The sequence below is a fragment of the Ascidiella aspersa genome, chromosome 4 (genome assembly GCF_963924565.1).
Source record: "Ascidiella aspersa chromosome 4, kaAscAspe10.2, whole genome shotgun sequence".
Classification (NCBI taxonomy): Eukaryota; Metazoa; Chordata; class Ascidiacea; order Phlebobranchia; family Ascidiidae; genus Ascidiella; species Ascidiella aspersa.
In genome coordinates this window covers 198,621-224,301 of record NC_139450.1, presented here as the reverse complement: position 1 = coordinate 224,301, position 25,681 = coordinate 198,621, and the positions used below count along the sequence as shown (strand labels likewise).

At 38.1% G+C, this 25,681-nt stretch overlaps 1 protein-coding gene and 1 non-coding gene across 2 annotated transcripts in view; both read left to right on the top strand.

Annotated features, from left to right (window-relative positions):
• Positions 1-25,681, top strand: part of LOC146146490 (cilia- and flagella-associated protein 46-like) — a 38,961-nt gene that overhangs the window by 7,190 nt on the left and 6,090 nt on the right. Inside the window, exons 10-49 of the mRNA XM_083387206.1 lie at positions 304-402; positions 823-945; positions 1,057-1,132; positions 1,748-1,858; positions 2,377-2,486; positions 2,897-3,017; positions 4,306-4,435; positions 5,948-6,069; positions 6,310-6,500; positions 7,167-7,356; positions 7,944-8,100; positions 8,419-8,656; positions 8,988-9,137; positions 9,639-9,743; positions 9,931-10,121; positions 10,524-10,649; positions 11,050-11,236; positions 11,714-11,881; positions 12,362-12,508; positions 13,201-13,390; positions 13,735-13,934; positions 14,390-14,528; positions 15,098-15,194; positions 15,445-15,590; positions 16,296-16,447; positions 16,801-16,929; positions 17,535-17,636; positions 17,848-17,934; positions 18,246-18,379; positions 18,791-18,986; positions 19,453-19,600; positions 20,124-20,275; positions 21,229-21,347; positions 21,807-21,961; positions 22,560-22,719; positions 23,127-23,266; positions 23,534-23,639; positions 23,989-24,145; positions 24,645-24,734; positions 25,174-25,287. Coding sequence (XP_083243332.1) covers positions 304-402; positions 823-945; positions 1,057-1,132; positions 1,748-1,858; positions 2,377-2,486; positions 2,897-3,017; positions 4,306-4,435; positions 5,948-6,069; positions 6,310-6,500; positions 7,167-7,356; positions 7,944-8,100; positions 8,419-8,656; positions 8,988-9,137; positions 9,639-9,743; positions 9,931-10,121; positions 10,524-10,649; positions 11,050-11,236; positions 11,714-11,881; positions 12,362-12,508; positions 13,201-13,390; positions 13,735-13,934; positions 14,390-14,528; positions 15,098-15,194; positions 15,445-15,590; positions 16,296-16,447; positions 16,801-16,929; positions 17,535-17,636; positions 17,848-17,934; positions 18,246-18,379; positions 18,791-18,986; positions 19,453-19,600; positions 20,124-20,275; positions 21,229-21,347; positions 21,807-21,961; positions 22,560-22,719; positions 23,127-23,266; positions 23,534-23,639; positions 23,989-24,145; positions 24,645-24,734; positions 25,174-25,287 — 5,655 coding nt within the window. The remainder of the gene's footprint in view (positions 1-303; positions 403-822; positions 946-1,056; positions 1,133-1,747; positions 1,859-2,376; positions 2,487-2,896; positions 3,018-4,305; positions 4,436-5,947; positions 6,070-6,309; positions 6,501-7,166; positions 7,357-7,943; positions 8,101-8,418; positions 8,657-8,987; positions 9,138-9,638; positions 9,744-9,930; positions 10,122-10,523; positions 10,650-11,049; positions 11,237-11,713; positions 11,882-12,361; positions 12,509-13,200; positions 13,391-13,734; positions 13,935-14,389; positions 14,529-15,097; positions 15,195-15,444; positions 15,591-16,295; positions 16,448-16,800; positions 16,930-17,534; positions 17,637-17,847; positions 17,935-18,245; positions 18,380-18,790; positions 18,987-19,452; positions 19,601-20,123; positions 20,276-21,228; positions 21,348-21,806; positions 21,962-22,559; positions 22,720-23,126; positions 23,267-23,533; positions 23,640-23,988; positions 24,146-24,644; positions 24,735-25,173; positions 25,288-25,681) is intronic.
• Trnaa-ggc (transfer RNA alanine (anticodon GGC)) lies at positions 5,249-5,323 on the top strand. Its single transcript has one exon. It is a non-coding gene; the product is annotated as a tRNA-Ala (tRNA).

The following is a 25,681-nucleotide window of genomic DNA, read 5'->3' as shown; positions in this document are numbered from 1 at the left end:
TGTGCTTTTGGTTTTGTTTTAACTATTTGCTGTGTGTTTAAAACATGTTTATCGATTTGAAAAGATTAACATTTTTGTTGTTAGTTGCGAGCTGGGTTCGGCTTGTTATAAGCTCACTTGAACTGGGCCTTGCACTTAGAGTTGTTTTGCAGATGACTTGACTGGAAAGTTATTTTTCAAGGACTTGTTTAAAAAAATGGATTTGTAAACCTTTTAATCACATTTTATAGGGAATGCTACACTTTCAAGTTTTCCTCGCAATATTAAATGTGCTTTCAGCATTATAGCGTGCTTACTTTGCAGGACAGCAGCTTGTTTATTGAGATGGAATTCCTGGAATGTGAGTTGATGGTTCGTGAATTGGGAGACGCACAAGAAAAGTACACAAAGAAGTCAGTTGAGGTAAAAAGGAGTTTGTTTGTAAGCAAGAAAGGGTTATAACTAACTAGTAAGTTTGTAAAACCCATATAATTACCATAGCAGCTACTGTATTTTGATATAAATTGATGTTTCTGATAGCATCAGTTTATATCAGGTGTCAACCAACTTTTGAGGGCCGGATAACTGCCGCTAGGGTGTGAGGTCGCGGGCTGGATATAAACTTTTGGTCCAACTTTTCATTAACTTGAATATAAGAAAATACAACTATGCAACAAAAACTATAGTAAGCCCAATTCATTTCCGTACAGTATAAAAATTCATTAAAATTTAGTTTTAAATTTCATACTAAAACAATTCAACTGTACTTCATCTTTATTGAGGGAATACCTCAGCGGGTCGTAGTTTGTTTACCCCTGTTATGGATCTATTTACTTGTTCCAGACGCGTGTTGCAGCGGTGAAGCGAATGGAGCAAGCTTTACAGAACGCAGTCAGGTCGGGGAAGGCAAACTTGGTGCAGGGGGCGTGCGCCACTCAGTGGAACCTCTGTCTGCCGCTACTACAGGTGAGGTTAACACATGGTAGGGGGTAGGGGGGCAACAAGGCTGTGTGGCACTGTTGTATTTGCAAAAGCTGAATGTTTTGAGCATATTTGACAAATTTCTTCAAATTTCAGCGAAATCTTCGCAAGCTTGTACGGCGCCCTCTAACGGCCGTGGCTGAAGCTTTGGAAGATATTTCTTCGATGCAAGGTTCGTTTGAAAATATACTAATTAAATGTTTCTAGGTATTCTTGTTATGACATGCCTGCTTTTTGCCATGGTTTTAAGTATAAATATACAAGCTAAGGTTTTCATCAAAATAAAAAACAATACTTTTCTTGAAAATAAAATAGAAATAAATATTACAAATAGAAATAAATAGATATTATTATCAAGTTTAAAATATATATATAGGTGTTTTTTGGAGTGAAAAACCTATCTAAGAGTAATTTATTAAACCACTTACTGTGGTCAAAATCTTCCAAATGCAACGATCCGCGCATAATTAAAGACAAAAGCGAATTCGTCACTTAGAATTTGCCAAAAGGAAGCGCCAGTGTTGCCTTAAATTCACAAGAGTGTTCAATCTGATCCGCTACCGAAATAGTATAGAAATTTTAGAAATGATTGATGGTCCAACGAAGATATTTTATTTTAAAATTGTAATTTTTTTTAAAAGAGGAGGTTATAACTGGAGGTAACTAAACTTATGAGAAAAGTTTTGCCTAATAAACTAAAATGTTTGGAAAGCTATTGCAAATAATAATTGCTCTAGTTGTCAAATTTTAAAACAACCACCATCACACCATTGTGAATTACCTTTAGTGACGCTTCGATGTCAAGTTCACATGGAACTTGCGAATTGCGAGGGAGCGGTTGAACAAGTGGAAGCAGCGGTTAAACACGTCAATAAAGCGCTGCAGCTTGACGACTCAGGTGCAAATATATTGCGCCGTTATGTATTTAATGGCAGTGTTGTAATGTGATGACTTGGCTAACTACACTGAGTCACTGTTTTAAAAATACTTGAAAGTCACTATTTTTAAATGAAATAAGAACGACTAAAGGCGTTTAGGCAAATTACTTTAACACAATAATCTTGGCGTTTTAATTAAATAAAATTTTAGTAAAAAATGATATTTTATCTCAATTTTAGACGTACAATATTTATGTGCTATTTGCTTTCGTTACTTTCAAGCTGTATGATTTTTGTAAACAAAATTAAAAAAAAATCGGTTATGGCACAACAAATGTTTTCGTTGATATTTTTGTTGTTGTGCGATAACTTGAATAAAAACTAAAACATCTTAATTAAAATTAAATAGAAACATGGATTCGGGAGGTGTCACAAAAAGCATAAAGAAACGTAATTATAAACCGCAAGAAAAAACAACTTTATTGGCTCAAAGGCGCCACAGAATTGAGCTTATATTTTAGCTAGATGTTTTTCTTAGGTTTCTACCACGAGCGACTTCACACGATGCTCCACAGACTCCAGCTGAGCACACAACTTTACAGAACTCCTGAAAGACCCGAAGATGTGGCCGCAATCATCATTGAGCAGGTCAGTATCGTTACAGGGGGTTGAACCAGGACTGCAGAGTCGGTTAGAACAACCCGAGTCCGACTCCTGGGCAAATCTGTTTTGTCATGTCCGACTCTACAGCCTGTATTTCACCCAATTACGCAACTAAATTAGAGTGGATATACAGCAAGAGGTGTCGTGTCATCAACCACAAAACTTGAGTAAAGAATATTCTGCCTTTTTTACATATAGCCTTACTGGTTCCGAACTTGCTACTGCTCCAGTTTTTTTGCACGAGTATTCCAGCAATGCAAGTTTTAAAGGTCAGACATTTTTTATCCTTAAATATTAGTTTAAATACATTCGAGGAGATGAAAAGAGTTGAAAAAAAAGAACAATAATGATACGTCGTACCTGCAAATTTAATAACTTACAACTGTGCTTTGTAGGCGCGCAAGAGTTCTGAGTCTGGCAGTGTTCGCATGAAGAGATCACTCCTGGTGAAAGCGGGCTTGGCACTAGCCCCTGATGCCTTCCAGTATGTTCTAGACTCCGAAAACGAAATGAAAGGTAAGTGACCCACCTGCTTAACTTTAAACTTCGTGCAATAAAGGTTGCAAGTTGTGGTAGAATTAAGGATCAATACGCGATACTTTTCACCCCAAATATCGTTATCGGAATAAAATATCGTATCAGACCACCCTGGTAATAATCCTTTGAAGTTGTGTAACAGTAAGATTTCAACTTGGATAGAAGAAATATTAAGATTAGTTAGAATTTTTTTTTCCTTTTTGGCAGAAAATTATCTTTTTTAGTTAAACTTTGATTTTTTTTCACGTTTCTTCCAGTCAGGAGCTCAATAATAAGCAACTGCAGTTCGAACAGCTTATTTATATATTAGCTGCTTAGTTTGCTCAACACAAGATAGTAGAGAGTATAGCGACTTTATTGAGATTATAGAATTTTTATTTGATTACTTTTAAATATTAACTTTTGTGCTTAATTCATAGACCAGATAAAGACCTAAGAACTAGCAAGTTGTGTTAATTTAATTTACAGTCGTAAAAGTTGTATATTTTATTTAGGCTTTCGAGGCTTTTAGCAGTCCGACCCATAAAGCTAAGCAATCATGTTTGTGTAAAGGTGTTAGTTTATTGAGATTACAGGGCAGATGCGGTCAAAGTTTAAAGTATTATTTAAAAAACAATGAGCCAGCCCTTTGAATATTTAGTCTGGTGAAAGGTTAATCGATTAAAAGAGGGTTTATCCATAAAGCTGCATGAATTTATAATTTAATTGATTAAAGCTCTTGATTATGTTTTTTTCAAAGTAAGCTTACGATTTTAGTTTTAGTGCAAGGTTTGTAAAATAAACGTACCAGTGTAATTATGAAGTCCATGATAATTTTTAATCAAAATGCAACAAATATACTACATCTCGTAAATGTTTTCTTTAAACAATTTTTAGTATAAAATAGGTTTAACTCGATTTCTCAACATTATTGCTACGAGCTCAGTAATTCTGCAAAAACGACCTATTTTTTATTCTAATATTTACTATAAAAATCCAAATTTCAACTAAACTTAAAGATTACAACCAAGTATCTAGCGATAAATACTCACCGGTAAAACTTTTTTTTATATTGTTACAAATACTTAATAGTTCTGTGTTAATCACCATTATATTACTTTAAAACATGTCACTCTGTAAAAATAGCACTTTTGATTACAACAGTTAGAAAATAGTCATTTAACCAGAACTAAATTACTCGACCAACAACTTCACGATACTCGGGTATGACAACTCGCGACCTTTAATAACCCCACTACGTCACACATACGTCACTGGTCTGTTACAGCTGCTGGCGGGGTCAAAGGTCTCGTGAGCCAAGTCCAGATCCTTGGTGCACGCGCCCTCCAGTGGAGGAAGTGCGTGGGGAAAGCCCCTGGTCATTTGAAGCGGTTGGGAGACGAAAACGACAGAGAGAGGTTTGTCTGTATATTATACAGGTCTGTGCATCTGTGTGTGCGTGCATGTGTATGTATAATTACAGAGAGAGGTTTGCTATTCTGTACATCTGTGTGTGTGGGGCGGGGGGAAGAAATATAGTCGTTTTTAGAATTGTATTGCAACTTGAAGCTTCACTTTACGACTCGTTTTAATGTAGTACACCGAAAAGCCATCGCAGACTCGCCGAATCTGTCGATCTATGATGCAAGCAGAGCAAGCCAGAAAAACAACTGGCCTGCAGTGAGGTTCGAACTCACGACCTCCGGTCAAGCCGGGACCGTCGCTCTACCAACTGAGCTATGCAGGCTCAGAGAGGAGCGAGTCGAGAAACAACCATGCGCCAATACTTGCACATTTTGTTAGTACAAGCAACTTCACACTGGGGGATCATCAGTCCGTATCAATCAATGAAAGACACACACAAACATATGTGTTTAATAACATCTGTGATCTAGCCCCTCGGAAGTTGCTTTATGACCAACGATTACGGCTTCCGTATCAATAGTACACCGAAAAGCCATCGCAGACTCGCCGAATCTGTCGATCTATGATGCAAGCAGAGGTCGGCGAGTCTGCGATGGCTTTTCGGTGTACTATTGATACGGAAGCCGTAATCGTTGGTCATAAAGCAACTTCCGAGGGGCTAGATCACAGATGTTATTAAACACATATGTTTGTGTGTGTCTTTCATTGATTGATACGGACTGATGATCCCCCAGTGTGAAGTTGCTTGTACCAACAAAATGTGCAAGTATTGGCGCATGGTTGTTTCTCGACTCGCTCCTCTCTGAGCCTGCATAGCTCAGTTGGTAGAGCGACGGTCCCGGCTTGACCGGAGGTCGTGAGTTCGAACCTCACTGCAGGCCAGTTTTTTTCTGGCTTGCTCTGCTTGCATCATAGATCGACAGATTCGGCGAGTCTGCGATGGCTTTTCGGTGTACTATTGATACGGAAGCCGTAATCGTTGGTCATAAAGCAACTTCCGAGGGGCTAGATCACAGATGTTATTAAACACATATGTTTGTGTGTGTCTTTCATTCGTTTTAATGTATTATACCAGTTTCTGTGTCTGTGGGTGTAGTTGCAGATATAAAGCTATTTTAAAGCTTTTTGCCACATTTGTGCTTGAAAGGTTCATATTCCGTCTGTTAGTTGGGGCTTTTCCCATTTTAAACCCCTTTTTTAACGGCTTCTTAAACTGGGGTTCATGGACCCATTTTGGACTTCTACTAGTTTCAGGAGGTCAACGAAGGCCTAATTGAAATCTTAGTGTGTAATTTATAAAAAAATAAACAAATTTTTCAAAAGAACAAACTTAAATTAAAGAAAAATACTTTTTTGTTAAATGCATTTATATTTCATTTCAGTTTGATATTTGTTGAACTGAAAACAACAGGTTTAAGTCCACTTTAATTTATGAACTCATCCTATTCCACGCCAAACACAAACCCGCGTTAGAATAGTTCAATAACCCTCACCTTCCTATGTAGAGTTGGTTTGTGGGTGGATCTGGTGAAGACAGCTCGCCAGCAGCAAGTCTGGGATGTTTGTAGAGTCGCCACCGCGTTCTGCTTGCTCTACGATGACGCAAGGTGGAAGGCTGACGTCAGGGGTAAGTTGACGTCATCAGTAGGTGAGGTCATAAATGCACTTTGTTTTTATGTAATTTGAATTGGTATATTTTTAAGGACATATTTGATATTAACACATCGGTTGCTGTAACCTTAGTATTTTAAATAAATTATAAGTTAGTCGTAAAAATTAGCTAAAAAACTTTTCCAAGAAATCATTTTCATTTCCGAAGTAAAATATTTTAATAACTTCCGTATTTATTTTTTATTTTATCCGCAAGGTGGCGCCGTATCGCCCGAGAAGCGCTCCTCTGATCCAGTAGGTGGCGCCAAACCGCCGGGTACTTCTGACAGTTCCTCGTTGGAAGGGAAAACCCCCCAACCCCCAGATACCGGGGAATCCCCGTCTGTTAACCCACACGACGGTGATTTGTTGCGGATGTTGGCCGAGGTCTACTTCATCAAAGGAGAGGTCGGTTGACGGGAAATTAATATCAACACTTGACCTGTATCTCATGGTCGAATTAACATCTGAATATGAATAAGACTTAATGATTAGGCCGGAACAACATTTTATTCATCCCCAAACTCAACCCAAACTTTATCACTAACTTCCTTAATTAGTTAGCCACAACTTGATTCTAACCACCCCCATCACCCATCCCTGGCCCAAAACAGGGGGTGACGGTCAGGTGCGAGAACAGTCAAAATGCCAGAAAATTAATTTAATCAAAGAAGAAGTAAGTTAATGGGAAACTGTTCAACAATTTGTGTGTTTTAAATTTTTTACCAAAAATTATATATTCATCCATTCAAGGCTGTCGTCCACTTTCAGTCTTTCATCTATGTTTTAAAGCCCGATATATTACTATAACTGATATTAACGTACATTTCTAGATATATAGATGCGATAAACTAAAAGGAATTAGACCCGCTTTACCAATTTACTGAAAATGAGCTGAGCAATATAAGACCGCAATAAGAACAACATCATCGTCGGAATAAAACATAGTTCGGAATAAGACCAAAATAGGACTAATACCTAATGGTCTAAATCGGAGTAAGACCTAAATGGTCAGAATGAGGCCAATTAACTTTTTTTTACCTAACCCCAAACCCCATTTTATTTTATCTACAGGCGTTCATTCACCTTCTAAAGTGCGAAGGAGTTCGATTGAACGAGAGTCCAGTCCCTCCAGTGGACACCAGACAACGTCCGAAGGGACACGAGGTTAGGAAGACCGAAGATGAACCAGAGTGGATGGAGTACTCGGACTGGATCCACCACCTCAACCTGCAAGCCATCAACGCGTTCCTCAGGGCTGTCGGTGAGTCAACTAATTCAAATAATGAGTTGACTTTGCACATTCATTGGTGTCACATTTTGTTGACCTATTGTCTTGGCCATACAATCTTGGGAATCAAATATGTTTACAGTTTTAAACAGCAACTGAAACGTACATGAACATAATATGTATTCTATGATCAAGCCCTTCTCGAATCGTACTGACAACGATAACGGTACCATTTATACAACATGCCTTCGGAGAGGTTTACCGAAATCACTCAGCCTGATCAGGATTGTATTGCAAGCAAGGCCAGGCTAGAAAAAGTACTAGCCTTTGGTGAGGTTCGAACTCACGACCTCCGTCCTACCAAATTCTGTATGGGCAATACTATTTCTACTTCGTCCCACTAAAACCTCCAGTCATTATGCCTATTTATATCGAACAACATGACTTAAACTTTTTAAGAAAGTGGACTTTTTAACACTGGCTTTCCGCAATTAAACGGTGTTTCTCACCCCATTGGCCGCGACCAAACATTGAGGGGGTGTTCAATCTGGTTGGTCGCCGACTGTAACAAGTTATTTGTCATGTAGTAACAGCTATTAACCGACCATATTTTCCCTCAGAGCTTGGCATAGAGTTGGGCGAGACGTGGTTGATCTGCAGTGGAGCTGCTTACTTGTGGAACTACAACCAACACCTTTTGGTGGATCACAAGTATTCGCAACTTGTTCCCACATTTGAGAGGATTCTGTTCGGGATGCAGGAGACCGGACACTCAAGGTTCTGTAACTTCATTAAATATTAAAAAGTGTTTTACGTGCTACTTCTGGGGTGAAAGGTTAACAGTTTTGCTCGCGGAGTTATTTCATTCTCTCTGACCAAAAATATTTAAAATATATGTTTTAAAGTTCAGCTTTTGAACCAACAAAGTGGACATGTTTTCGATCTTTTTTCCTCTTTTTCTTATAATTTTTTAAAATTACAATAAGGTTTGAAAAAAAAATTGTTGATTAATTTAAAAACATATTAAATCTTAACAAAAATATAGATATTAATTTTTTATCAAATCACTTTCCCTTCTTACGTCACAATCGGCAGCGAGGCGACGCTTCTGGTGCGCATTTGTGACGTCATAGCGAAGGGTCTGGTCTCCCCCTGGATCCCGAAGAACCCCCCCTCGGGAGCGCCTCCAGCGACAGCTGCTGTTGCCACGGCAACAACGAAGGATGGTCAGCGTAAGAAGACGGGAGCGAAGAGCAAAGACGCTCCTCCTGGGACGGCCAATGCACTCCAGGTCGACCCCGATGCAACAGACGACCTCAAGAAAGCTCTCGATGTGAGTGGAAGTTGATGAAGTTTGTATAAAACCAAGTTGAAAGCTGGACGAGGTTATTTTTGCCAGTGTTTCTAAATCTTTTTCGCAGCAACCTAAATATTAACCGTAAGTGTGACAGCGAAGTATTGACAAGTCAATTCTCTTCACTGGAGTTTGAGCGAAACAAAACACTGGAGTTTGAGCGAACAAAACATAAGATAAATAGCATAAATACATTCGCCATGTAGTTTTTACTTTTAAAAATGTGTTTTTTTTCTCTGTCAGACTTGATGATAAATCTAAAAATTTAAACAATCTAATTTTTAGTTTAAATTTCAATTTTTTTCCCCAGGTTTGCGAGTACGGACTGAGTGTGACGAACGGGAGCACTGCTAGTGACGTCATCCCCACAGCTATACGTCATCAGTTGGTGACGACATGGGTCGGTGTGAAGCAGCTTCTCCAGCAGCAGATTGCGCCAGGGTTCGGGATCGAGAATGAGGTCAGTTGGCGCTTCTTGACATCCTGTGGTCGCTTATCACCGGGCTGTTCATTGTAGCCACGTGACACATCGTTTTGCTCAAATTTATTAATGTTCAATAAACCACAAAAATTAAATAGTTTCGCTCCTAGCAGTATCTGTAGATTAGGTTATAGGTCAGGGGTGGGAAAATGTATTCAATGGAAGAGCCATTTGTGTAACGTCATAAACAAAATGCTGGCCTAAATAAAGAAAAGAAAAAGAGAGAGACGTCATGAAGAGAGGATTAACTTCAAACTATTTTGCGCATAATTCACCATTTACAAAAATTTAATTTTTGCTAATCAACAATTTTTTTAAAATTTAATGAAAAATAAGAATTCGTATAGCAAAAAAAAAGAAATATGCATATAGGTTCATATGTTTTGTAAATAAATTCAACTGATGTAAGCTCGTATCGAAACGTCTTCATCAAGATGGTGTCAATTTACTCGACCTTTTTTACGTCCACCTTATTCCCAGAAACTTCCCGATCAAAGAGAAATGACCAAAGCACTCGTCATGCTTGAGATGCTCTCACTCAACCGGAACGACCTCATGGAGTTTCAAGTACCGGAAGTCGCCGAGGTATACGTCATAATAGGCCATTGTTGACACATAAACACATTGGTTATCGAAAAAGAACCATAGAAAAACCCACCTCGCCAATGTATATTTCGTCAGTAAGATCTGACATTAATACAAGTGTTCCTATTATATTACATAAAGATCTTATATGGTTAGTTCCGTGCAATAACGCTCCTCTCATCCGCAGGTGTGCGATACAGTGGATGAGTGCAGGTGGAACGACCCTGGAGTGGCCCTGGAAGTGTGGACCCGCCTGGCCCAGCTGGCCCGCAACCACAAGAACCACCCCCTGGTCCTCAGGTGCACAAGTCAAGCTCTCGCCCTGGAATCCACAGCTGTCACCAAGATGACGTCATCCAAGGCTAAACAGAACGAAAAGTAGGAATTTGATTAAAAGTTATAATTTCGGCAAAATACTTTGTTAAGATAAAAATATTATTCGTATTAAGATGTAACATAATATATTTTTAAATAAAGTGTATGCCGTTATTAAAGGAATAATGATCGAATGTTTTATTATTTAAAACGATAAATTTACTCCTAAATGCTAAAACGAAGTTCCGAGTGGCTTACAAACAGGTTTGCCCCCTTTTTTATGACGTCATACAAAGCAGGGGGCGGAGTCGGATTCGGGAAAGTAAGACTTCTGAGACTACCCCATGGTTAAAACCCTCATATTAGTTTGGTATCGAACTAGTACCGATACTGCCACTTGGTATCGTGTATCGGCTCCGATCCGATATTATCAGACATCCCTTGCATACAAACCTTGCTTTACAGACACCGACAAAGAGTTGCGCTTGAGATGTTGTCGTATGCTGCTTGTATATTGGGAGAAAGTCTGCTGGACACTTGCGCTGCTAACCCGCCTGCAAGGAGACAAGCTATGAGGAGCTTCGTCAACAGGTTTGGAAACTGATTGACTTGCTGCTTGTTTTAAGTGGATAATAATACTTTAACACACCTAGACGTGTAATAACAATCTATGAGAAGTTTTGTGAACAGGTTCGAACAATTTTATTTTCGTCTAAAATATTAATTCAAAATAAAAATTTAGGAGGCTTTAAAGAAAAATGATGAACCCGATTAATTAAGGACTTCGTCAGTTACAACAATTACACTCAAATGACCTTTTGTCACGGATCCCAAGTTATTCCTATGTTTTTATTAAGACAAAATGTAAATGAAAGCGATCGACGATAACAACAAATAAACCTCGAATACACTAAAATCAATTTTTTGCCTTTTTTATTTTTATTTTTTATTTTTATTAGTTTTTTTTCATTTTCCCTCCATTATTGTTCAGCGTTCAATTCGCTGAGCGTGCTGGCAACTTCCCGCTTGTGATGTCATCATGTCGTCGTTGGTGGAACGCTGCCCTCCCCCTCATCCCCTCCCCCCTAGAACGAGAGCTGCTCAGGGCGCCACTGGAGGCGCTGTTGCAGTGCATACTCAGTACATCTGGGTCGGTCGTCTACCAAGACGAAGTTGAGGTTAGGTTTAATCAGGGACAATGTGTGAATTTTTGCGTTTTTTCTGCCAAATTATATAAACATATATATGTATATAATATACATTATTTTTATACATATAAATACACTTGTTTAAATATACTGTTGCTGCCAGGCATTGTCGATATATAGATTTTCTTCGGTGATTTTTCTGAAGTTTATAAATGTATAAGAGCGCTATACTGACTAACTAAAAGTAGTATTTCGAAAATAGCTATTAATAGTCAGACGGCAATGTTCGGTTATGAGCTATGAGAAAAAAATTTCAATATTTAGAGCCAAGTCCCACGAATTACGTCGTTGTGGGTTCTTTGCGACTTAAATCCCTGGAAAAGTCATCTCTAAATCCCATTTTTAAAGTTTAAAATGTTTTAGAAATCATTCAGTCATTCAGAATCGGTAAAATACTAAAACATTTAAAACCTGTATTTCAAACCATATATAACACATCGTATGTAGGAAAGCCCGGCCAACAAGGGAACTGTGAAGATCATCGATGCTGAAGGTGGTGATGCGCCCTCCAGCGGAAGCAAGCAGAGCGTTGGTGTGTCGCTAGGTGACGCCAGTGATGACCGCACACTTAGGGCTGCCATGTACGGGGTTCTTTTCCAAACATACGCGGATAAGGTTAGTGAGAGGGGATGACGTAGTTGTGGTGACGTATATATGATGACGCCACGATTTGTTAAATTGTCGTGTTACGTCACAAGGACTATGGGAATAAATGGAAGATAATTACCAGTGATCTCAAATACAGTATCCTTATCGGCTGCCGTTAAGTAACTTTTAAGAAGGATTCATTATTGGAAAAGTTTTCACACTTTACGAATTATATGTAATATATGGTATTTTTTTCACATTTTATTTTTTTCACTTTTTTTTTTATAAATGTTGTAAAACTGCTTTAGATAATTATATCAAATTTTGTGTTAGCTATAGAATTAAACATAGTTTTATTTGCTATATTTTACTTTTTTCGCAACATTTATCAAATTTTATTTTGTTTTGTCAAACAAACTTGTGTATGTTACTTTTATCAATGTCCGTCCTTAATATCCTCCTACGATCACACTCCTTGTACTTTTGCATTTTATGTTATTTCCACAGGGCGAATGGGAGGAGGGGTTGGTTGTGATGGACAGAGCCTTGCATCACATGCCACGAACAAAGCACAGACTCCTTCTGTTCAAGCATAGAGTCATCGTTAAGGCAAAGCTCGGCAAGGATGTTCAGATGGATATCGCTAAGTTCAGGGTAACTTAACTATCATGCTGCTGTTGATTGCTTGTTGTATTTAGGAAATTAAATGGCACACAAACAACACCAATCATGATCATATGATTCAGCATATATATCATTAGGTTCACGTTCAGGATAACCTAACTAGTAACTACCCTCAGGGATGTCCGACAAAAAATATTGAAATAGAAACGCTTCAAGGTATTGTTTATTGTTATTTGGCCACAGTTTGCTTTAGCCTTATAACGTTTAGTTTCCTTCAGATGCTGACCTGCTAATGTTTGGTAAATTTACCTTTAAATATAGAAAAAAGATGGTTCGCAAATTAAAACTGGAACACCTATATAATTTTTCGATTGGATTGCGATGTTCCAAAAAGCACAAGGTGATCGTGTGATTTATTATCACATGAAGATTTTTATTTTATGTAGGGCGCGTAATATTTGTGTAGCTCACATGATTCAAATGACACTTGTTGTGTTTACACGATACCAACCATTTTATCCACTACTAAACGAATGCGTTCATGTAATCTCCATTCGGATTTCATGATAATCACATGATACCAAATGTGCTCATATGATTAATGTGGCACTCATCGAGTTTTCATCATTAAGTACGATAATCACATGATACCAACCATAATACAACGCTGTTGTTATTATCATCACCCGTGAGCAATCACGATCGCATGATGTTGTTCACAGGATGAGTCTGAGGAGTACGTGTCTCACATGTGGCACCGCGTCGCCCTTTGTTCACGTAACACTCTCGAACAATTGATGGCATTCCAAAAGTCGATCGAAGCGCTGCACTCCGACGACACCCAGTGGCAGAAGTTCGAGTACCTCCTCGAGTTGTCAACCTGGATGTTCAGCAACGAGTTCAAGAAAAACGGTAAGTAACAACTAACTGGGACTAGTCAGTGATTGAACGCCAGTAGAACAACTAAACAGCAAGATCTAAGTCCATACAGAAGTAGGTAACATTTTAAACGTATTAAATACATCTTTCATTACGATTTAAAAATGAATAAAGGTATATTCAAATTGTTCAGAATGCTACCTACTACTATATAAACTGTGATGCTCGTATTGCGCCTAACCTCCATTCAATATGCTCTGAAAGAACAATAAAAATAATATTAACATTACTTTATCCGTCCAAGTCAGGTTGCAGCTGAGCTTCTCACAAAATCAGCTAAAATTACCATTATCTAACAACTGACAACTTGCTCACAGACACAGTTAACGTTGTGAGCTGGGCTTGTGACATCCTGATGAAGATGAAGTTTGAGGAGGAAGTGAGTCCTGAGGAACGGGGGGATGACAAAGGGAAGAAGAAGGGAACAAAGGGAGCGTCGAAAAATGCATCCAGGGCGCAATTAACGAGCAAGCAAGCCAACAACAAGAAGGAGCAATCGCAACCTCCAACTAGACAGGTGGGATATTATGTGTGGTAATTTGAACGCTATACAAGAATTGCGGATGGAGTGATACAACGGTGGAATAAAACGTACAGTTTGTATTGATTGTAGGAAGTTGCATATTTGAGTGCCTTTGTTGAAATTCTCCACCAAAACAATCGTCTAGTTGGGAGAAGTTTTATCAACCTAAAAGTAATCAATAAAATATTGGAACAGTTTAAATTATACATAAACGACTAGTAGGAATATAGTACTTTAAAATGACACAATTCCAACAATTGTCACAACAAGGAAATAGTTGATTTTATTCCTAATCACGGCCTATGGCCGGGTAAAAGTGCGAATTTGAGTGTTTGCGAAACAACCAAACTAAAAAAATAATTCAGCACAGAAGTGAAATTTCTATCAAAAGTTAAAACATAATTTTAACCATTATGACAAAACAAACATATTTTGATGATTTCTCGTAGAAGCAAGAGAAAGGTAAGAATGATGAAGCGAAGAAAGAAGAGGAACATATTCCGGTGGAACGTGACGTCATCATAGGGGTTTCCCCGCCGGAAACACCCCCGAAGATGGAAGACTTTAAGAGCACAAGGCAACTTGAAGGTTGGTGGATATTGGATGTTGTGTTTACTTGGTAATACATACGTATTGGTAAATGTAGCACCTGGTGTCCAACTAATATCAACTGGCATACCTGGCAGCCTTGCATAACATTGTTATATTATTAAATGAAACATAAGTAAGCTTGCTAAAGAAATTGCAGTAATATTTGTTAACTTTCATTCTTGCCTTTTCAAAGTATAGGCATAAAAAACGAAACCTTAAATGCAAATATTCTCACGACCACCACAATTAACAATCTGTTCAGTGGTTGATTGTTTGGTTCTTCATGCTTAGTTGTGTTGGGGACAAATGAACCTTCCCCCAAAACAAATAACCAACATTGGCAACGCGAAGTTCTTGAAAGTATGCTTTTTGTTGTTTAAATAGACCACTGTATTGGAAAGATCGGCCGATTTAACTTTGCCGGACCGATACTCGATATTCTGATAACCGATTTTTTTATAAACCTGACATATTGTAACTAAAGTAATTAAAATATAATGTAAATAGCATCAAGTGTATCTCCTATTCTATCACAACTCGAAGTCTTTAAAAGCTGTTTATCTCAGGTTTGATCCGAGGTCACGTGATGATGGCCACGATCAATGGGGCGGGAACTCAAGGTCACCTTGACGCGTGTCTGCTCGCCTACGGATTCGTCATAAGGTCAGTTTTTGTTTGAAATTATTGCTTAAATAAGACAGGGTCTTTAAAGCAACAATAAATCAAAGTCAGTTTTATGTTTTACTAGTTTCTAGTTCATTTTCAACAACCATTTTACCTTAAAAATTTACTTTTTTAAAGCTTTTCAGTCTTTTAAAAAAAACTTTTTTACTGTAGTGTTTGGGAAATCTTCATATTCTCACCGGTAAAATTTACCCTGCCGCGCTGGATAAATTGCCTTCTTCTACTTTAGGTTGTGGAAGGTTGCGTTGGGTTCTGCGGGTTCAGTGATGCATAACCTCCCCAAGATGGACGCTGTGGTCGAGGATGGAGGGAGGAAAACTTCGGGGAAGAAGAAGACTCCAGCTGCTCCTTCGAAGGAGAAGATCAATAGGAAAGGTGATAGCGGGAGTGGGAGGTTGTTGCAAAACGAATCGTCCGAACTTGGTGACTCTGCTTTATAACCAGGGCTGCGGAGTCGGTTAAGAACAACCCGTCTTCGGCCAAATGTGTGATTCATCATGTCCCGAACCTGGCAGCGACTTTACAGTCACCATTTCGCTCACTTATGCAGCTAAAATAAGGTTGATAATAAGCATTCTACTCATAGCGGTGTCGTTTAACTTATCCGCTCACAAAACATGTTGGAAACTATTCCATCATTTGCCACCCAACCTTTACGGTTTGTGGCAGGTTTGCAATTGGTACTGCGCATGCGGACGTCGGACTCTGGTAGTCTTGATCGAGTCTCAAATCCAACTCCGCAGCCCTGATTATAACTACAGCGTTATATGCATATTGCTGCTAATAAAAGGCCTAAATTAGCCAAAATACTCATTTAACAAGTTAATACTTAAGATAAATTAGCCAAAGCCTTGCTGTTTCCTTATTGTAAAAGTTTAAATGCTTATATTCACATAATATAGATTATTGTTCATAATAATGTCAGGAAAAGCGAAGCATCTTAAGTCACAGCTGACAAATCGTAAATTTAAGCACCACAATGTTGCTTGTTTAAAACTAAAAGTTAAACCATCCACCAAATACTTTGCCACGAACTTTTCAACAACTAAAGTGTTAATGTTGGCTCTCTTCCGCCTCCAGGTGCCGCTGACGCCCTCCCCTCTTCTACGTCAGAGTGGGCGACTTACGACCCCCCTGATGAGATAAAGCAGGCGTTCCTCCACGATCCAAGTGAACGAGGGATCAACAAACGTACGATCACTTGTGCTGGGATGACCGTATTCTACCTGCTCGTGAGTACATTAAATATGGGGCGTAATATGCTTGGCTGCTTGGACAGATCACACTTATTTTTCAGGCATTAAGCCTTTTGCAAAGGTTTGAGCCTATTTTAATTTTTTTTAATATTGTAGTTTATTTTGAGTTGATGAGTTATTTCAAAACGAACCTAATTTGAGAACTTTTGTAAACTTTTTTGCTTTTTTTTTTGTGTCAAAAAATGCGAATTTTTTCTAACGGAAGGAGTAATGGAATAATATATATTTATTGAAATTACATCAACGATACTGTTTGACGTCAAATAACCCACCCAAGTTACGTCACAACTCCCTATCTGTCACGTCATCACGATAACATTGTGTTGTAGAAACTGTCGGACTACCTTCGAAGTTGCGCTTTCAACCAACTTTCACTTCCCGTGTTGAGTCTAGCTGCTGTTATAACACAAGGAGTGCTACAGAGCAAAAGCTGGACACAACTCATCAACATTAAGCAGGTGGATATAATGATGTAGTTTGGGCGCCGATAACATACTGTAGGAAAAACCCAACCCCATACCAAGCGGTAGTATTGGAACTCGTCCGATACTAGGGTGGTATCGGTGTCGGTACGATGCTAACATAAAAAGGAACTTCATTCATGATTAGCGAATAACGCAGCGATTTATACTGAAAAGTAAAGTTATAAAAAAACATGATAGATCAACAAATGGACAAACTTCATAACGCTAAGCAAAACTTGGCCAAATAACATGATGTACTTTGAACTTTCATTTCATCTTTTTTGCTTGTGTAAACGAATGACGTCATCGGGTATCGTAATTAATGTTCAAGTATCGCACATCCCTAGTTGTTAATGGAAGCGGTAGGTTGCAGTTTAAACAAGTTGCTTTGTGTCGCCATTTTGTTTCCAACCTCAATCCTTTACAGTTGTTTCTAAACATAAGAAACTTTTTGCCAAATATGAACCGCTTCTCAACAAGGTAAATGTTTGTGCCCAACCCCAGAATCGACCTTCTAATGTTACGGATGACGAGATGTTACAGGGGTTTTTGCAAAGATTTATTTTTTCCCCTTTTTGAGGTAAAATTAACTTTTTCAGGTGATCGTGTGCTACGAGCTCCACCTAGTGGCAGCTGCGGAACAATGGGAATCGACAATGGATTGTTACCTCACAGAAGAAGAACAATCAGCATCCAGACAGGTGACAACTTTATGTCTCTTCCTGTGTCTGTAAACGTTTGGATTAATGCGAGCAAAGTAAAGAGTTTAATTTAATCATGTTCTATTCGTTCTCATGGAAAAAGTATTTCGGAGTAATCTATTTATAAACTTTTCGCTCAAAGTTCTCGCAAACCATTAGTATTTTGCCCAAATCTTTAAACCGCTTTGTTGTAACTTTTCTAACTTTCCAGGCTCTTGAGTTGAAGAAGATTCACAAAGAACTCGCAAAGTTGGAGGAAGCCAACATCAGGAAAGCGAGGGGAGATGAGCAGCCTCACGTGAGCAATATCACGAATCACGAAACTGCCACGCCACATAATCATATATCGCTAAGAACTAAAAAAACAATTACGAAATAATCACGACGCAATTACATACCAAACGCTGATTAATCACAAAACGTGAATTTATAATAAATAAATAAACGATAACTCACTCATTCAAAATTATGTCTGTGTAACAATAGTAGAAAAGTCAAAAGTTTCAGCCTTATGGCGATGTCGGAAATTGCAGTAAATTGGCGAAAATCGCCTCTTACACACCAGAGTCTTATATTCGCACGTGTTAAGTAAATTTATCTGTTGTTTAGAAATTATCTTCTGCCAAAACGACTTCTACCTCTGACACAAAGGACCACGTGGGCCCGGTGACCTTGACAGGTCGCAAGGTCGGGGCGGTGAACATGAGCGAGATTTGGACCGAGAAGGCCAAACTACTCATCGGGTATGTATGATTGTGTTGGCAACTTAACAGTCAAATCTTTGACTTAAGATGACATTGTTGCTACGATCAAGAATATTGGAATATTTAATTGGTGGTTTGAGTGAAGTAATGAGGAACATAATAAGAAAACATATTAACTAAACAAAATTATATTTTTGATGCTCATAAATTCAAGCTTTTACTATTAACGGTAATTTTATTAAATTATTGTCAACAAAATCATTCTGCCGTTAGTATGCTGGTACTTTTACTAAAAGCTAGTTCGGTGGGAAGTTAGATTATTTCTAGATTTTGGTGGAGATAAAACAGAACGCTACTTACAAAAGCGATAAGCTGATTAAATTGACAATGTTATTCTGCCAAACCAGGCCTTATATTTATAACAACGATTTAATCATCGTACCACCACAGGTTGGGCCACTACCAAGTGAGTCGAGCCCTGCTTAAAGAGGCGCTTGAGGTTGCGGAATACAACGACGACGAAGTACTTAAGGCCGATATATTCCACTGCCTCGCAATGCTGGCAACTCACGAGGGGAACAACGGGCAAGCGATCCAACACATCAAGAACGCGCAACTCATCGGGGGCGACGAGCAGTTCTGGATGGTGGGTTCATATCTGGGGCTGGAAAGTGGTTGGGGATGTGCTGGGTTGATAAGTCAGTGAAACTTTAGTAACATCGTGAGGTTAAAACAATGTAAAAATGATGCTATGGTGTAACTTAGTTTTGGTAAAAATAAATGACTCAAGTCTGTGGTACAAAAACTTGATTTAAGTCTTTTCGACATAAATTACTTGAGGTTAAGTGTTTTAATTAAAAACGTTTTTCAAAAAGTGGATTATTTGCCCTAATTTTTCGACGTGATACAAGTTTCTTGCTCTTGTTTCGTTCTTGGTGTTTGTCATGCAAAATATTGCTTAGAATGGATCCGTTTACTCATTTTAATAGCTTAACAATAATGTTTGATGCCAATGAATGGACTTGGAATTGACTTGCTATTGCAATGACTTGGACTTGGATTTAAAAATGACTTGTTTACAACACTGTATATCATCTGATGTATTTCCACAGGAGAACATCTGCCTCTTGGTCGACGCTCTCATTGAGAACCAGGACCCGAGTCCGGATGATGTTAAGGAGGTTGCAAAGATCGTTAAAGCTTCGCTGGAATGCCTCAATGTTCTCGCGGACACAAGACCAACCAAAGGATCAACCATAGGTGGGTTTGTACAGCTACTTAAGCTGGATAAATATGTTGAAGAAGGCACTGTAGGCCTAAGTAATTTCAACGCAAATATATTAGTTTTAGCCAAAACGTAAAACTGGTCTTAAAACTTCCTAAATATGGTGATGTTAAGGGAAAACTCATATGCTTAAATCCGACACAAGCGCCATGTTTTTATTACTTGGTCAGTTAGGTATTTATTAAAATCACTGTTGGTTCTATGATACACTGTTCTGTTAATTTTTCAGCTCTTACAACTCACATAAAAAAATTGCGTGACCTCTCTTTAACAAAACATTAATATCGTAACTTGACCGTCACTTTTGCGAAAGCAATATGTACACACCACAACATTATCAGTTATCCAAAAGATGGTGTGGAATCAAGTCTCGAATGCTTGTCTGCATGCATTTGTGATTCTTGAAATAAGTTGAGAATTCATCGAGGAACACAGTTCGGTAACCACTGTTGTATTTCCTTGATAGAAGTTTAAGTGTTTGATGTTGATTGGATCCAGGTTTGATGAAAGCAACTTTAAACGCCCAATCAATCCTCCTGAGGTTGAAGAATCAATCAAGGCAAGTTTCAGGTTTGCTCAAGAAGTTGGAACAAACAGAAGATCTCCTGCAAGATCTCGGCTTCCATCGCAAGCTCGCTAAAATACACGTCGTAAGTAACTGTAGGAAACCTCTACTTTGTACTAACAGGAAACAGCTCCAGTTTTAATAATATTTTTCTTCTCAAACGTTTCGGTGACCTGTTAGATTTTGTTTTACCGTGAAGAAGGCGACTTGAATAAGTTGCCAAAACGTTGGAGAAGGAATATGAGTTATGTTCTCATAATATCATGAGTTGTGTTCATTTAATATCATGAGTTATGTTCATATAATATCATGAGTTATGTTCTCATAATATCATGAGTTATGTTCATATGATATCATGAGTTGTGTTCATATAATATCATGAGTTATGTTCATATAATATCATGAGTTGTGTTCATATAATATCATGAGTTGTGTTCATATAATATTATGAGTTGTGTTCATATAATATCATGAGTTATGTTCATATAATATCATGAGTTGTGTTCATATAATATCATGAGTTGTGTTCATATAATATCATGAGTTGTGTTCATATAATATCATGAGTTATGTTCATATAATATCATGAGTTATGTTCATATGATATCATGAGTTGTGTTCATATAATATCATGAGTTGTGTTCATATAATATCATGAGTTATGTTCATATAATATCATGAGTTATGTTCATATAATATCATGAGTTATGTTCATATGATATCATGAGTTATGTTCATATAATATCATGAGTTATGTTCATATAATATCATGAGTTATGTTCATATAATATCATGAGTTATGTTCATATGATATCATGAGTTATGTTCATATAATATCATGAGTTGTGTTCATATAATATCATGAGTTGTGTTCATATAATATCATGAGTTGTGTTCATATAATATCATATGTTTCTCTTTACTACAATAATCGAAATATAATTGTCAGAGGAAATGTGAATCGAGGACGATTTTATCGAATGTCCCGGCTTTAATTTATATTTTTATTGAAGTTTTATTCCAACCTTGTTATTCCAGCAACACGCTTACGCCTTGGTTCGTCTCTCCAAGTCGAGCCCTTACCTTGAGCACACTTATCTTCTGAGGGCGATCAACATACTCACATCAAGCTTGAACAACCTCACCACAATTTGCAGGTTTGTGTTCGTTGCTTGCCTTTGCCTTAATGCGATTAAAACCTTTTCGTTTGGATCTACGAGTAGATGCATCACATAAAATAATGTGTAAACTATAATATCGGTGTTTGTCACATCGGTGATTTTTTTCTTCGTAGAGTTTATGTAAATCCAATGGACAGATGATTACTGTTTATTTTAAGTGGAGTGTTTCTTCAACATGTACGTGAAGGTTATATTAAAAATTGTGTTCCAAGTTTGGAAGATAAGTTAATTATTTGGCAAATAAATTTTTATTACGTCGACGTTTTACATACAACTTTTATAGATCAATAATTTTTGGGAGAATTTTAAGAATACTCTTTGTATTTTGCCAGTGGCACATAATTTACAATTTTTAAATTGGAAAAAAACACTAATGTAAGATTTGATCAAACTCGAACTTTACAATTTGGGTAAAAGCTAATGTATTTTCCGCAGCATGACGGTTCCGCTTGAGCGGGATAGTGACGTCAGCGTTCCGGTTCAGCGAGAAACGATGGACTTGCAGCTCCACCTGGTGGAAGTTTTGCTGGAGGCCTTCCACGTTTCTTCAATCGAAGATCGTCTCGATAAAGCAAAAGAAGCGAAGAAAGGTGGGACCAGAAACACATTAGGCGCAAGTCGCAGGTCTTACAATGTGAAACACGTTTTTCCTACTTACCTGACGGTGGTCTTTAACCGGATCCCTGTGGGGTTTGTGTCTTGGCATTTTTTTTCCCGGGTGAAACCGGGTTTTTTTTGGCCAGAAAAAAACTAAAATTATTACTTACTACTAACACATATATTACTACTTACACCATAAACACAAATGCGAAAATGTTGACCTTCTGCCGATGCGCAGTTCAACTCTAGCCCTACCTCCCTGTGGTGGCACCATCTCCCTTTGGGAATGGTTGTCCTGAGGAGGGCCTGAACCATTACTGACATTTCAGGCATTCCCGGCCTCCTCCTTGGCCAATGGGAAGAAGAAGCCACTACCCTTTTACCCTTTACTTTTACTTTCTTTGCTTTCTTTTAATTAGAAAAAAACAAAATAAAAAATAAAAAACACGTTTTTCGCATTTGTTTTTAAATGTTTAGGTCTAAATAGTTTAGTTTGTAATTAAAGTCGAACGATTTTCCAAGCTTATAAATTACCAAGCAAACAAAACCTTCTCACGAATGTGTGGTAAACCTGACGACGTGATTTAGATGCCTTGCAGCGGTTTGTTGAGGATTACGTTGGAAAGGACGAAGCTGACGGAAACAACGTTGAACATGATTGGGAAGTCGCTAAACCAATGTTCATCCATCACGCATTTGCTCAACTTAATGTGCTTCACAAGTCGCTACCAAACAATCATCCCATGAGGTAATCATATGAACAAATCATGTCATGAGATAATCATGTAAATGAATCACGCATTTGCTCAACTTAATGTGCTTTACAAGTCGCTACCCAACAATCATCCCATGAGGTAATCATATGAATGAATCATCCCATGAGGTAATCATATGAACAAATCATCCTATTGGGTATTTGTGTGAACAAATTACATCATAAGATAATCATGTGAATAAATTACATCATGAAGTAATCAATCAAGTGATGAGGTAATCATATAAACAAATCATATTAAGTAATCATGTGAATAAGTTGCACCCCGAGGTGATAAAAGAGAAAACCATTCTCACCATAGAAGTTGTTCCTTTGGCGAACAACCCGCTATTTACCTATCCACTGTTTTCCTGATAACTCTCATCCCATGTTAACCTCAGATGCCGGTGGTTGTACTTGTTCGGGCGAGCTCTGCGCTTACTAGGTGAAAGTTCGCACCCAGACAGCCCCCAACTGCAATGGATGGTGGGTGAGATGGGGCTAGGGGAAGCCCCGGCAATTCCTGGACCCGATGACGCGGGTGAGTTGGATTGAGGGACGAAGTTGGTTAAACTTTGATGTTCTTAACGTTGTAAATATATGATTGCATAACAAGTAAAATTATCGCGCGGTTTATATAAGTTACTTGTAGTTTTTTGCGCAATAAACTGCACACAGTTTCAAAGAATACTGAAATAGTCAACATCCGTTTATTAGAAGCAAATCTTTATTTATTTGATATTATTTTTACATCTTACTCCAACCTCCAAACAATATAGTTACTGACTTAACTTAAATTGTTGAATAGACGAAGTTGAACCTGATGAAGATGATCAACGTTTTACTTCGAAGCAGCAACAAAAGTTGGCTCAAGAAGCGGATAAACTTGTCAGGAAAGCGGAGTTTGCAAACAGGTGAGAATCGTGTCCATATGTTGGTAGAAAAATGGAAATTCGATGTTAATATCTGATTGGATTGATGCCCAATGCCATGTGGTAGTAACGAAACAACTAATTTAACTTCTTAACACTAATTTTAAGTTTGATGACCTGGAAAAAATTTTTTTGTTTGACGTCATTTGGAATAAAATGTCAAGTTAAACAATTCAATCTAGTTTTTGAAACTACATTTACTGCTCCAAACACTGATATAACATTTATAAAAATGACTTTGATTTTTAGAAGAGCTGTATAAGTTCACAAATCTTAACTTGTTCGAACCTTCCAATCCACACTCCCTTATATGGAATGTATTGTGCGGCAGGTCGTTGGCCCACTCTACAGAGGTACTCGCCCAATGCATCCACATGTCACTACAACTCCAGTGCTACCAAATAGTGAGCCAAGCGTCGCTGGAGATGGTCGAGTGTTGTGCTCAGTGCGACCCACAAACTGCATCGTCATTCCTCGCTTTGCACCAGGTTGGTGACGACCGCACAACCTTTATCAGTTATAAGCACTTAACGTTTTCCAATCCTATGTGCAGGAGTGGCCAACTTTTTTGTAAAGCCAGCAGCATTTTTAAATGTAATTTTAACCTTAGAACACTACATACGGATCTGTTCATAAGTTTAATGGTGAAAATAACGGGCCAAATAGACGTAAAAAGCGACATGCTTTATTGTTCAAACGTTTCGGCAAATGCTCATGCCATCATCAGTGATATTTTTACATTTTTTCATAACAATAATAAGCTAGTTCATAGTTTAATAATATTTGCTTAAAGCAAAGACGCCCATGAATTTAGTAATTTTGCTTAAACTTTGCTAACCCATCATATACAAATGAACTCAATTTCTTTGTAGCGTTTAAAAAGTGTATTTATATATATATATATTTATATTTTTGTGATTTTATTACTAAAATTACTTACAGCAGCTCTACATCGAAACAAACCCTTACAATTATATGTCTTTGCAGAGCGCCGATTGGTCGATGTCGATGACGCAATTGATGACGCAATCACTCTCCGACCCTTCGTCATCACAACTCGCCGCTCTACTGCACCAGGTTCGACGTTTGACTCCTCAGCTCTGTGAATGTCCACGTTTAAATTGAACAAGAACACCGGGATCCTTTAGTGGCGAACCAAAGTTGATCCACTAGAACTTCCAATGCCGAATCATATTTTGCTGTTATGATCTGTCAAATAATAACAACGCATTTAAATAGACAAATTGAGCGCATTAAAACCACCTTCAAGCTTCCGTGCCTAAGTTAGATACGTTACAAATACTGTAGCACTGAATATGTTATAATGGAAATCATCTCGACCATTGTAGGATAAATGTCGACTTAAGGTTGTGATCAGTAACAGCAAAATATGTATTCTTCTGTTCAAAACCTTTAATCTATTGATGTTGTGTTTCTGCACCATTACTGCTCGTAACATGAACAAGTTACTGAGGGAATAACGTGGTCTCCTAGCAACAAGCTCCCTTTGTTCCAGGAGTCCCGTCTCCGTAGCAACGCGGTTAGTAGCGGACTTGACGCGTCATCATTGAGGAGGAAGATCTTGGAGGAACTTGAGAGCAACTTCACTTCATGGAGGAGATTGCAGCTGGTGGGTGCAAGGGGGAGTCCCTAAGTGGGCCACTAGGGGAGAGTTTATAGATATCAAAGTCCTGCTGATGCCTTTCCTGGCATAACTTAGCGCACAATCCAAATTAAAAATGTCGCAAAATGAATCCAAGGGTCATGGGTTTATCGAGAGAGTTAGGAAGTTTAAAACTTTCTACCGGAACTACCCTGTGATTCGCATGGCTTAAGCGCCCCAAATCAACCAACAAATACCCCGTTGTTGTCCAACATAATGACGTAACAATGCCTCATTATTGTCCAACATGATGACGTAACAATGCCTCATTATTGTCTAACATACTGACGTAACAATGCCTCATTATTGTCCAACATACTGACCTAACAATGCCTCATTATTGTCCAACATACTGACCTAA